This window comes from Haemaphysalis longicornis, unplaced genomic scaffold, assembly GCF_048455015.1.
Source record: "Haemaphysalis longicornis isolate Haplotype H1 unplaced genomic scaffold, Haemaphysalis longicornis Haplotype H1 scaffold_32, whole genome shotgun sequence".
In the NCBI taxonomy this organism is placed as follows: Eukaryota; Metazoa; Arthropoda; class Arachnida; order Ixodida; family Ixodidae; genus Haemaphysalis; species Haemaphysalis longicornis.
The window spans coordinates 2569845-2583111 of record NW_027526343.1 but is presented as its reverse complement, the minus strand read 5'-3'; the positions used below and the strand labels follow the sequence as shown (position 1 = coordinate 2583111).

The 13267-nt window shown below is 48.4% G+C and overlaps 1 protein-coding gene across 1 annotated transcript; it reads left to right on the top strand.

The window, feature by feature from the left end:
- The first annotated feature begins 5372 nt into the window (after positions 1-5372).
- LOC144177825 (uncharacterized) lies at positions 5373-6784 on the top strand. Its single transcript, XM_077705407.1, has one exon. The coding sequence runs from the start codon at positions 5493-5495 to the stop codon at positions 6762-6764; it is 1272 nt and encodes a 423-aa protein (XP_077561533.1). The 5' UTR covers positions 5373-5492; the 3' UTR covers positions 6765-6784.
- Positions 6785-13267: the final 6483 nt, after the last annotated feature.

Here is a 13267-nt window from a genome sequence, read left to right as displayed (position 1 = left end):
TTACGCTGGAAAACGTTTCCGCGATTTCCCGCCATGTGAAACCACGTGTCGCTTCGTCTTTTCTTCGAACCGCTTTCATCCCCGCATGGTCGCTTGGTCTTTTCTTCGAACCTCTTTCATCCCGCATTCCCCCCCCGCTCTGCGGTTTCTGCGCCCCTCCAACGCATCCCAATCCTCCTATTCCTTCCGTCGTTTTCATTTTTTCTTGTTTCCCTTTGTTTGTGTGTGTTGTTAACGCTTCCACTACGCATCCGTAATTACCTCTAGGCTCTCCCACCCTTTTCTCCTCACCAGTCAATTTCCTCTGGTTCTTTGCCTATTTTCTATATTTTTGAAACTGTCACACCCTGCAGGTTGCCCTACCAGGCACTTGCCGCCAGAAACAGGTCAACAAGCGAGCTAAAACGATCCCCTCCTTAGTTCTCACCTTCTTGATCTACCGTCGTGACTTCAGTACCTTGCAATGCTTGCCTCTTATCCTATAGCTCCGCCTGCCTTGATTAGGCCCCCTTTCCCCTCTGTTCCCCGGCAGCACTCCAACGACCCTCCATCCCCCACCCTTTTTTTTTTCTTCCACCCCTTGCCTTCTGGGGCTTCGTATGCTTTTTTGTGTCGCGTACAGCCTACGTTTTTTTGCTTGATACATATTCTTACCCCGCCCACTACTGAAATGTATTTAAACCCAACTGATCTGCACTATTTGTATCTTTGAAAAAGACCGGCCCCCTGTCGAAACGTTTGAATAAATGTTGTTTTTAGTTTGACTTGTCTATCGTACAGCTAACCTCATAGCCAGGCACCCTTTCTATATATATATATATATATATATATATATATATATATATATATATATATATATATATATATATATATATATATATATATATATATATATATATATATATATATATATATATATATATATATATATATATATATATATATATATATATATATATATATATACACATATATATATATATATTTATATATATATATATATATATATATATGTATATACATATTGTAAGGGCCTTGATTACTCGGTGAGGTAAGGCGTTTATTTTACGACTAAGCCGTCTCGGTACACCGGACCAGCAACCAACGATGATGATGAACGGTCTCGTAGAAGACGAAGCGTTCCTCGAAGTGTTTGGCGATAAGGATAATGGAGCAGTGGAATAAATGATTTTCTACGCTTCGGAGCTTCGCGCTCACACTTATTCCCCCCGCCCGTGAAGGCGGCCTCCCGGCCGCAATCACACGGAACGACGACGATGAAACGGCTTGAGCCGAGACACGAGGACGGTGTACGGTCCAAGGAAACGGTGAAGGAATTTTTCGCAAAGTCCAGGAACCCGGAAAGGGGTCCATAACAAAACTTCATCGCCAGTCCGGAAATCAACAGTCCGGTGAGATGCGTTGTAGCGCTCTGTCCTGTCCTGCTGACACTCAGTAGTGCGGTCGCGGGCAAGCTTGCGGCAATACTTCACGCGAGAGATCAACTGTGCAGTGCTTGGAGCAGAACGTGATACAGGGGCGGTAAAGAAACAGGTGTCTAGTGGCGACGACGGTTGGCGGCCGTAAACGAAGAACAATGGGGAATAACCGGTAGTGCGTTGGGTAGGCGTATTGTAAGCGAATGTTACGAAAGGGAGTATGTGGTCCCAATTGCTGTGATCAGGTGCAATCTACATAGAAAGCTTGTCAGAAAGCGTGCGATGAAATCTTTCAGTAAGTCCATTAGTTTGTAAGTCCATCAGCTCGCAGAATGCTTTTTCCTGGGCATTTTTCTAGCGTAAAGGGGTGCTATCTTTCGTCAAGCTCGTGAGTGGCTCTGCAATGCGTGCGAAGTTTGTGACGAAGCGCCGGTAGTATGCGCACAGTCCGTGAAATCTTCACACGCCCTTCTTGTCTTTGGGCCTTGGAAAGTTCGCAATGGCTTAAGTTTTGCGGGGCAGACAGCACTTCTGCGGCGTTGACGACGTGGCCCGAGATCTTGAGTTCCTCGTACGCGAAAAGGCACTTTTCAGGCTTCAGCGTTAACCCCGATGTACGAATGGCCTCGAGTACAGATTCCATCTTTGCGAGGTGTTCGTCGAACGTTCGGGCGTATACCACAATGTTGCCGAGGTATACGAGGCAAGTATGCCGCTCTAGGCCAGCTAGCACAGAGCCCATGTATCTTTGGAACGTTGCTGGCGCCGTGCACAGCCCAAAACGCATCACCTTGAACTCGTATAGGCCGTCCGGTGTTATAAATGTTGTATTCTCTCGGTCTCTCTTGTCCACTTATATTTGCCAGTAGCCGGTCTTCAGATCCATCGATGAGAAGTACTTCGCATGGAAGAGGTGGTCGAGGGCGTCGTCGATTCGTAGCAGGGGACACGTCCTTTTTGGTGATTTTGTTAAGTCGCCGGTAGTACACGCAGAACCTTAATTTGCCGTCTTTTTTTTCTTAACGAGTACCACCGGTGCAGCCCAGGAGCTATTCGATGGCGCTATGATGTCGTCGCCGAGCATGTCTTCGACTTGTGTCCGGTTGCTACCCGCTCGTGTTAAGAGACGCGGTACGGTGACGGTCGGATAGGTCGGGCTCCATCTTTGGTTATTATTCGGTGCCTCGCTAGAGGTGTCTGACGTAGTTTTGAGTTCGACGATAAACACTCGCTGTAACAAAGCAGCCAAGTCAATATTTTGTTCCGTTTTTCTTGGGGTAGCGCCGGGCTCACGTCGAAGGGATGCGGAAGCTTGAAAGTATCTTCGGATGCGCGTTGAAGAACGGCGACCGCGATCACATCACTTGCGTCTTGCGTTTGTTTGAGGAACGAAAATGCAGCTCCCTTGTAAAAATGCTTGTACTCGCCGGTGAAATCAGTGACCAAAACGTGGGATTGGCGTTGCGCAAAGCGCACATTGCCTCTTGCGATAGAGACACCGCGGTCGAGAAGCAACCTTTGGTCACTCTCTATGATAGCGTCGACGTCAGGAGCACCATCTTTACGTTAGACGGTGATCATCAAGCTTGCGCGGGGTGGGAGGGTGACATGATCACCGGCGATGCTTACAGCGGCACGGTGTTCGGGGTTAGGTCTCGGCGTCATGAAGTGATCCGGGGAAAAAGTTATCGACTGGTTCTGTAGATGAATTACTGCGCCGTTGTCCGTCAAAAAGTCAATTCCAAGGATTACGTCGCGGGAGCAGTTCGGCAAAATAACTGACGTGGCAGGGTACGTGGTGCCGTCGAAGGAGACGCGTGATGTGCACGTCACACTTGGTGTTACGAAATGGCCTCCTGCTGTGCGTATGTGCGGACCGTCCCATCTGGCTATAACGTTCTTCAGTTTAGACGCAAATTTTCCGCTTATTACTGAGTAGTGGGCTCCGATGTCTATGAGGGTGACTACATCAAAGCCGTCGATAGAAAGCTGAACGTCGGCCGCCGCCTTCCTCGAGTTTCGGGTGCGTCAGGGCGTCATATCTCGGCTTGTACGTGTTGATGGTCGGGCACTATGCGTCGTCGTCTTCGTCGTATTCTCAGCGGCAGGTTCGGTCCCGTCGGGTACGCATCGCGCCGTGTCGTTGTCGTCGTGTTCGGGAGTCCCGTGAGGGTTAGGTCGGGTCGTCAGGATGAGGACATGTCGTAAATCACTGTCTTCGGCGCGTCCATACGTCGTTGGAGGGTTTCCGGATTTTCTCCGTAGAGCAACGTCACCTCCAGAAGTTGCTGCTTTTAGTTTACCCCGCGTGGGCTGGGGGACATTCCACGGGTGAAGTCAGAATTGCTACGGCCGGTGGGTGACTAGTAGGGATAGCGCGATGGTGATCGGTTGAAACGGGCTTCGCCCCGGCTGGTTTGGAATGGATACTCGTCGATACCGCGTGGTCGTTGGCCAGGGAAATGGTGAGGGGTGCCGACGGAGAAACCACGGAGCCCGAGCCTCTTGTATGGGCAGTGACGATAGATGTGGTCGGACTCTCCGCAGTGGTAGCAAAGCGGACTATTATCGGGGGTTCGCCATATGTCCGTCGTCATCGGCTCCTGGTTTTGGGCTGCCAGGGATCGTGCGGGCGACAGTGGACGGCGGTAAGGCGGGGCTTTGTGACGACGGGTACGAGCAGGTCGGGGTCGATGAGCAGCCGCGGAGTACGTCATCGCTTTTGGCTCGCGGTGTGCTTCGGTTGGCGTAGAAGTCCGTAGTGCCTGTTGAACCTCTTCTCAGATGACGTCAGTCAGGGAAGCCCCTTTAGGTTGCGGCGTCGTTAGAAAAAACTTCTGAAACTCCTCCCTGACCACTGCTCGGACGGTCACGTGCAATGTATTGGAGCTTACAGTTGCGGCACCGCTGGTCTCCGAGAACAACGCGTTATCAGGGTTGCCGTACTGCCTCGTTTCAAACATAAGCGTCTTGTTTCAAACATTAGTGTTCATGGCCATCTATTTGTTTCAAAGGTGTAACTCCCTTAACTGCTCAAAATAACTGTGACACCTCCGCCACGTGACGGTCTTTCCGTTCTATACACTTTAGAGTTACGGGGGACAATTCAGCATTACTAAAACCTTCGTGCAGCCAAGTTTCTGTAAAGTCCGTGATGGGAGGAGAGTATGAAAACAATGTTCTCTCTAGTTCAACGACTTTGGTGCTAATGCTTCGTGCGTTTATATTAGGAAGACATAATGTTTTATTACGCGGAGAAGGGCTTTGTCAAATATTTACAAGGAGGCTTAAAAATCGGCGATAAACTTGGACCGCTAATGGTTCGAACACCTACGCAGTGACTGCTGCTGTAATCATATTGCTGCTGTCATTTGTAAATAGATATGCATTATCCCGTTTCTTTATCCCCAACGGTACAGTCGAACGGAACACCCTTTCTAAATCAACCACTGTCAATATTGATCATGGGTCATTTAGGAACACAATTGCTGACATTGTATATTTATAGAATCGTGTTGTTCTCCTGTCATGTTGTTATGGATTAGCTAATACCTGAGAATTAGAAGCTAACTTGTTATGTTTCTACTTGGCTCTACTTGGGTTCTTACTTGGCTTTCTACTAGCGACGATTCTTTGTTTACAAGACATATTTGTACCCTTTCTAATTCACTGTTTTTATAACCTTAGTGTGTGAGCGCACGATCTGTTCAGTGCCTTAGAACCCTCAAAGTAGTGCAAATATTAAAAATATATCAATAAAAATAAATATTGTGAGACCCAGTGACTACGCTCCCAGTACTTTGCGTTATGTTACGGACGCTTCTTCGTAATCACCCACTATCATCAGTGCTAGCCCCGATGGGCTCGGCATCATCATCACTTGTAAATAATCATCATCACCGCTTGTTCTTCTTCCTTGGCCCGAGCGTTGGAATAAACGGCCACGCAAACCGTCGTCTCTCAAGTGGTGGAGCGTGCGTCTTGGTCCCTCGTCCTCCATCTCTGAGTGTACCCCTGGAGCTCCGTTCGGGTCGTCGCCTGCTGCGAGACGCCATGCCTATGACAGCGGAACGTGCCACCGGAACCGGCAGCGGTACCGGCAGTGGAACCGGCAGCGGAACCGGTGGGGCGGGCTCAGCCGCCGTCCCACCGTACTTCGTCACCAGCCGCCAGCGGGATCCACCGATGTTCGCTGGCCTTCGTAATGAGGACGTTGACGAGTGGCTTGATACCTTCGAACGCGTCAGCGCCTTTAACAGGTGGGACGACCGCGCGAAGCTTGAAAACGTCTCGTGGTCCCTGGACGAAGTGGCCAAAACGTGGTTCCGGAACAATGTGCACCGCATTGATGACTGGAACGATTTCACCACCCAGCTGCGCCAGATTTTTGGTTCTTCCTCGGCCTGCTCAGACATCGCGAAAAAGAAGCTGGAGGGACGATTCCAACATCCTTGTGAGACGTACACGTCGTACATTGAAGATGTTGTGGCCCTGTGCCGAAAGGTCAACAAAGACATGACGGAGGCTGATCGCGTACGCCACATCTTGAAAGGGATCGGCCAGTTCGCCTTTAATGCCCTGGCCCTTCAGAACCCGACTACCGTTTCGGATGTGAGGACAACGTGCCAACGCCTGGACAACCTTCAGTCGCTCCGTCTCCAGCAGGGTACCATGGCCCGCAACAGCGGCGATGAGGACCTCCGAGCTCTAATACGCGAACTCATCCGGGAAGAACTTGACGGCCGCACCTCTGTGCACGTCTCTTCTACCAGTCCCTACTCGTCTACACCTAACCTGCGAGAGATCATTAGAGAGGAGCTTGCCGCGTGTACTCACGGAAGACTTCCCGCAGATCTTACCCCTCCTCCAGTCACGCCATCCTATTCCGAAGTGGCTGGCAGGCCGCCTCTGTCCGTGGCAGGCGTCCCCGCCCAACCAGTTCCTGGCTATGTGGCAGCGGTCAACCCGGTCCCTGGGCCGCAGCCTTACTATCCAGCATGGCGACCGCAGCGCCCTCAGCCCTCTTTCAACCGGCCGGTGTGTTTCTACTGCGGAATTCGCGGGCACATTTCGCGGTTCTGTAGGAGGCGTTTAATTGATGAGCGACGTGGCTACGACACGTACGAACGTGACCGACCAAACCTTCGTTACGACTACCGCCAGAGGGGTTACCCATCTCCGCCACGGCGGTCCTCTCCTCCTGCCACTTCCGAGTCCCCGACCAATTCTCGTGCGTCGCGACGTCGTTCCCCATCACCATTTCGACGATCTGTGTCTCCGCTTCGCCCTGTCGTGCATGACCCCACCCACCTCTCGGAAAACTAAGTCATGCAGTTTTTGGAGGGGAAACTGCATCTATCCGTAAATTAGCAACTCCTTCAGAACACCCATCGAACTTGTTGTTAGTATCAGTTGAAGGTAACGATATCGGAGCTTTGGTGGACACTGGAGCAAGTATTTCTATTATTCGAGCTGACTTTTGTAAGAGACTACGAAAGGTAAAAACCCCATACAGTGGCCATTTATTACGTGGTGCGAACGACACGTCCATCCAACCTTCTGCATTCTGCACGGTACGCGTTTCTATCGACGGGCTGTGTCATCACATTCAGTGTGCGGTGATCTCGGAGTGCCCCTATAAGCTTATTCTTGGTTGGGACTTTCTTTCGTCGACTTCCGCTGTTATTTGTTGCCGCACTCCTGCTATTAGCATCACAGACGTTCATCACTCAGCTGTCCCGGAAACAAGTACGCCTCGTCTGGTGCTACGTACCGATCACGTTGTGCCCGCCCGCCAAGAGCACATTCTTTCAGTTTCCGCTGACAAAATCGTTGACGGCGATGTACTGGCCATTCCGTGCGGCCGCCTCCTTTCACGAGGTCTTGCAGTAGCCGCTTGTCTGGTACGATTTTCCCGAGGGCGCGCCTTTATCCCTGTGCGTAATACGACCTCCGAAGCGGTTCTGCTCCCGCAAGGCTGTGCGATTGCTTCTGTTTCTGCCGACGACGTGCCCATCCTTCCGTCTGGTACTCTTTCCACATGCAGTGGGCCTTCCACGACCGTTTCCTCTACGCCGTCTCTTGCGGTCACCATCGGTCCGGACCTTACCCCATCCCAGAAATCTTCAGTACTGGAACTTTTACAAAAGCACCGTGCCTCGTTCGACACCCATTCAAAGTTCCTTCCTCGCACCCCTGCAGCTACGCATCGCATCAAAACTGATGGATCAACTATTGTTCACCGCCGCCCGTACCGAGTCTCCCCATCAGAACGGCAAGTAATTGAGGAGAACGTGAACGATATGCTGCAGCGTAACGTTATTCGGCCCTCATCCAGTCCTTGGTCTTCCCCAGTCGCCCTGGTGGAGAAAAAGGATGGTTCCGTGCGTTTTTGTGTAGATTATCGGGCCCTCAACAAAATTACCCAAAAGGATGTGTATCCTATGCCCCGGATCGACGACGCCCTGGACTGCCTTCAAGGAGCCGAGTACTTTTCGAGCCTTGACTTGCGTTCTGGTTACTGGCAGATACCGATGCACGAGTCCGACAAGGAAAAGACGGCGTTTGCTACTCCCGACGGCCTATATGAATTTAATGTCATGCCGTTCGGCTTGTGCAATGCCCCGGCAACTTTTGAGCGGATGATGGACTCAGTGCTCAGAGGACTAAAACGGAAGACCTGTTTCTGCTATCTTGACGACGTGGTTGTCTTTTCCTCGACATTTGCTGAGCATCTCCAACGCTTGGACGAAGTGCTTACGTGCATCTCCAATGCTGGACTACAGCTCAACTCAAAAAAATGTCGTTTTGCGACCAAAAATATCAAGGTACTCGGCCATGTCGTTAGCAAGGACGGGATACGACCCGACCCCGACAAAATCGCTGCTGTTGTCGGATTTCCGCGTCCATGCCAACAAAAAGATCTGCGCAGTTTTCTCGGGTTGGCCTCGTATTTCCGTCGCTTTGTCCGGAACTTTGCCACCATTGCGGCCCCCCTCAACCAGCTCCTACAGTCCGGCGTAGCTTATGTTTGGTCGAATGAGTGCCAACAAGCCTTTGAGGCATTGAAAGCCGCCTTAACGTCTAGCCCGGTACTCTGCCACTTTGATGAAAGCAAGCCCGCTATCCTCCACACAGACGCAAGTGGCCACGGAATCGGCGCTGTTCTCCTTCAAAGTGATGCTCAACTCCGGGAGAGGGTCGTTTCCTATGCTAGTCGTTCGTTGACACCCGCCGAGAAGAATTACTCCATTACAGAACAAGAATGCCTTGCCATCGTTTGGGCTGTTCAAAAATTCCGGCCTTACCTCCATGGCCGTCACTTTACAGTGGTCACAGATCACCATGCACTATGCTGGTTATATTCCATGAAAAACTTGTCTGGGCGCCTTGGTCGCTGGGTTCTCCGCCTCCAACAATATGATTTTTCCGTGACGTATAAGTCCGGAAAGAAGCATACGGACGCAGACGCTCTGTCTCGTTGCCCATTGTCTTCTCCGTCGACTGCTCTCCAGGAAAGCCTCGACCACGATGTCCCTTTGGCACCCATCACTTTCCCTAGCTCTGCTGGACACGGTGACTTGCCCTCGCTACAGCGAGCAGACGCATACTGCCGCCCCATCATGGACTACCTCGACGGCCGTGTGCCGCCTCCGACCAGCCGTGCACGTCGTCAACTCGCCAAGTTTCAACTCCTCCATGGTGTCCTTTACCGCCAAAATTACCATCCCAATGGCAACAAATGGGTCCCTGTAGTACCTGGTCCACTTCGACGTCGTATCCTCGAAGAATATCACGATGCAGCAACCGCTGGGCACCTTGGCGTCGAAAAACATGCGAGCGAATACGTAGCCGCTACTTTTGGCCTGGCCTCTCTGCAGCTGTGGCCAAGTACGTCGGCTCGTGCGCCTCTTGCCAGCACCGCAAACGTTCCACTACTCCGCCGACCGGACTACTGCAGCCTCTTCCTTGTCCTTCGGCTCCCTTTGAGACCGTGGGCATTGACTTGTATGGGCCGCTACCTGCGACCCAATCTGGGTACCGATGGATAGTTACGGCTGTAGATCATTTGACTAGGTACGCCGAAACTGCGCCTATTCGCTCTGGCACCGCCGCAGAAGTGGCAGACTTCATCCTGCACAACATTATTTTGCGCCATGGAGCTCCACGCGTCCTTCTGAGCGACCGCGGCAGGGTTTTTCTCTCAACCGTTGTTGAAGAGCTTCTGCGTGCTTCGAACACGGCCCACAAAACAACGTCCAGCTACCATCCCCAGACGAATGGTCTGACTGAGCGCTTTCATCGAACACTGTCGGACATGCTCTCCATGTATATTAGTCCTGATCATCGCAACTGGAACGTTATCTTACCCTTTGTAACCTTCGCTTACAACTCTGCAAAGCAAAAGACTACCGGCTATTCACCGTTCTTTCTCGTCTTTGGCCGCTCCCCAACGATTACTTTTGAATCCAGTTTTTTCTACGCTCCTGTCGCCTCTGATGCACCATCGCATGAGCAGTACGTTTCGCGGCTCGCCCACTGTCGAGACCTCGCGCGACGTCGAACAGAAATTAGGCAGCACGAACGGAAAACCCGCTACGACGTGAAGCATCGCTCTGTGCGGTTCCGTCCCGGGGATGAAGTGTTGCTATGGACACCCGTTCGCGTCCCCGGACTGTGCGAGAAGTTCCTCCACCGTTTTCTTGGCCCATACCAAATCTTAGAAGAGACTTCTCCTGTCAATTATCGCATCACGCCGGTAACTCCGCCTACAGACCGCCGTCGCCGTGGCACTGAAATCGTTCATGTATCCCGCCTGAAGCCATTCAACCGCCGTACCACCGACTGACTCGCGGCCAGGAGGCCGCTTCCACTCGCGGAGGGGAAATTATGTGAGACCCAGTGACTACGCTCCCAGTACTTTGCGTTATGTTACGGACGCTTCTTCGTAATCACCCACTATCATCAGTGCTAGCCCCGATGGGCTCGGCATCATCATCACTTGTATCTATAAATCATCATCTATAAATAGATAAATAAAAAAGATAGATAATAAATAAATAAATATATGTGATATATAAATAAACACATAAATAAATAAAAAAATGCGTACCGATCCTAACACCTTTTTACAGATGCCAGGAAGGAGGGTGGAGTGGCAATATATTTTAAAGAATCAATACCGTATACGCTGATTGCGGACTTTCCTACGAGTAATAACGATGTTAAGTGGTGGAAAATTCGTTTGAAAAACTCCAAAGGGTCAGTGGTTTATACACCCTTAAATGGTGTCAGGCGAAACTTTAGTATTTTTCTTGAACGACTACTGCAGTTTGGTAGCAGCATTAACGACTTTTGTAAAATTATGGGGGATATCAAAGTAGATATGAGTTCAGCGGATAAGTGGCAATTGGAAATTTAAAAAAAAACATATTGGGATGACATGCATACACAAATATCGTAGAACTAACGACTAGAGTATCGTTTGGTAGTGCTACCCTCCTAGATATCTGTGCTTGAAATATCAACATCAATGAGATTCGGGCCGTAGTCCATTCGGTTCATCCTAGTTATGATTTATCAGTGTTTTTTTCGTTCCATACGAAATTGATTGAAAGTGGCAATTGTTGTAAAATACTTTTTTGTGCGGAATAGCCAGTTGTGGATTGAAGCAGTTTAGATACCTTGTCGTGTTTTCGATTCGAAGGACATTTGCGCGCAAAACGACTCAGAGAAAGCTTAAGGCCCATTATTATGGCATACACTAGCAAGCTACGAACCAGCGGCACAAAACACCGATTCCCGACATGTGCGAAAGCACTGAACAAATTAACTTTTAAACAAAAATAAAGTAAAACAATCAATGTGTCACCCGTTTGTGTGAACCGGTGACTCTAACCTGCTTCTCAAATTCAAAAGATATAAAAACAAACTGCAAAACACCCAAAAAAATGCAAAGCTTAGCACTACGAGCGCTTCGTCGAGGACATGCGTAATGAATAAAAAAGATATGGGAAACAGTGAATGTGATAACCGGCCGCAAAAAGAGCATGCAGTCGCAGGTTGCTTGCTTGAACGGTAGACAGGTTCACTCAGCGGGAATGGCAATCGCAACGAAAAGGCATTTCATGAAAGCAAAGGCTTACCTTGCCGAGATCGATAAAGACAAAAGGGGCGCTGTATTGGAAGTGTAACACGTTCAAACCTTCATTTTTTTAAGTTCGACAAACGTGACCGAGCTGCAAACTTAGCTTGATAAACTTAAACACAACGTCGCATCTTGTATCAATGGTATTTCACCGGTCTTGTTAATATATCCCTTTGAACTAAGTAAAGATTGGGCTTTTATAAATGTTTTGGTATTATTGACTCGAGTTTTTTTTTTTAAATTAGCGTGAGTTAGGCCAATTCACAAAGGTGTTGGCGGTGATCAGCTCGCCACTTACAGGCAAATCTCTGTGTTGACTGTCTTTTCGAAAATATTTGAAGATCTATTGCATAATAGACTAACAAACTTCGTCAACACACACGAGCTCATTTCACAGTATCAGAATAGCTTTAAAAAACAAGTCAGCAAAGCAAGTTCTGCTGAATATTAGGGACAGTCCATACGAAAATACCGAAAAAAACTTACATTCGGGTTATTCTTGGATCTAGAAAAAACATATACCTCTACTAGTCATAAAATATTGAATGAAAAAGGTTAAGAATATGCAGAGTGATGGATGTCACATTAGGCAGCTTTATGTGTACTGTGGAGCAATCCGTTGAACTTCATGGTGTTTAATTGAACATTAGTAAATAGAACTCGGTGTTCCTCTATGACCAAAGCCGGAACCATAGTAATTTTCAATATATGTGAACCATTATCCAAACACATCATGTACACAGGAATGCCCATGTATGCAGGTGACACGAAAATGTCTTTCCCCTATGGCAGTGGAATCGAACTCCAGTATGAAGCAAGTGGATATCCAGAAATGTTGAAAAATGATTGCACGAAGATAATTCAGTGCGGAACACATCAGAAACTTTATATGTAATTGTTAGAAGAACAAATAACAAGATAGATAAAGGCATTCATTTGAATATCAGGGCAATATGTGCAGTCAAGACAAAAAACAGAAGCACTTCGGGGTATAGTTTCATAAATAATTATTTTGGCATCCAGATATAGAACACGTAGGCAATAACATTTACAAAAAAATATTGGCGTTCTCAACAATTTACGATGTTTTATACCGCTCTGGCTCAAAAAACAGCTTGATAAGACTCTTCTCAAGTAGGGTGGGTAACAAAAATAAAACCAATTTCAAATGGCTAATCGTCTTAGAACAAAAAGTTCTCCATTTATGTTCCACTTTTTGCTGACGATATGCCAACTTGAGAACTGGATCAATATTTCTTCAGCACAGTATGCTTAAGGCTGACTTAAGGCTAAGCTTTTAGGGGTTATACACCGAGAATACCTTCATGGCAATTATAGCAACACCAGCAATATATATATAATCGTTCATGTATCAAATATATGCACCAAAATTACGAACAAACTATCGCAGACAGTCTTTACTGTTTTGACAAATCCACATACTAAACGAAGTTGGAGATCAGATTGTTTCAGAGACAGTAGAAACTAAGTTAGAACACAGGTGAAATATTGCCTCTTAAGTCAGAATTTCTATTTCAATGGCTAGAACTGTGAATGTGCTTTATATTCGTCGTTTATTGAGCGGGTTTTATATTTGGGCCCGAAATTAAGACGCAATCATAGTTCTGCTCTAATTTTCCGATTGCACATTCTTGGCTTTGCTGTTTTGTACTATAATTCA

Excerpts from the sequence above, each read along its gene's own strand:
- LOC144177825 (XM_077705407.1), top strand. The coding sequence starts at position 5,493 with ATGCCTATGACAGCGGAACGTGCCACCGGAACCGGCAGCGGTACCGGC.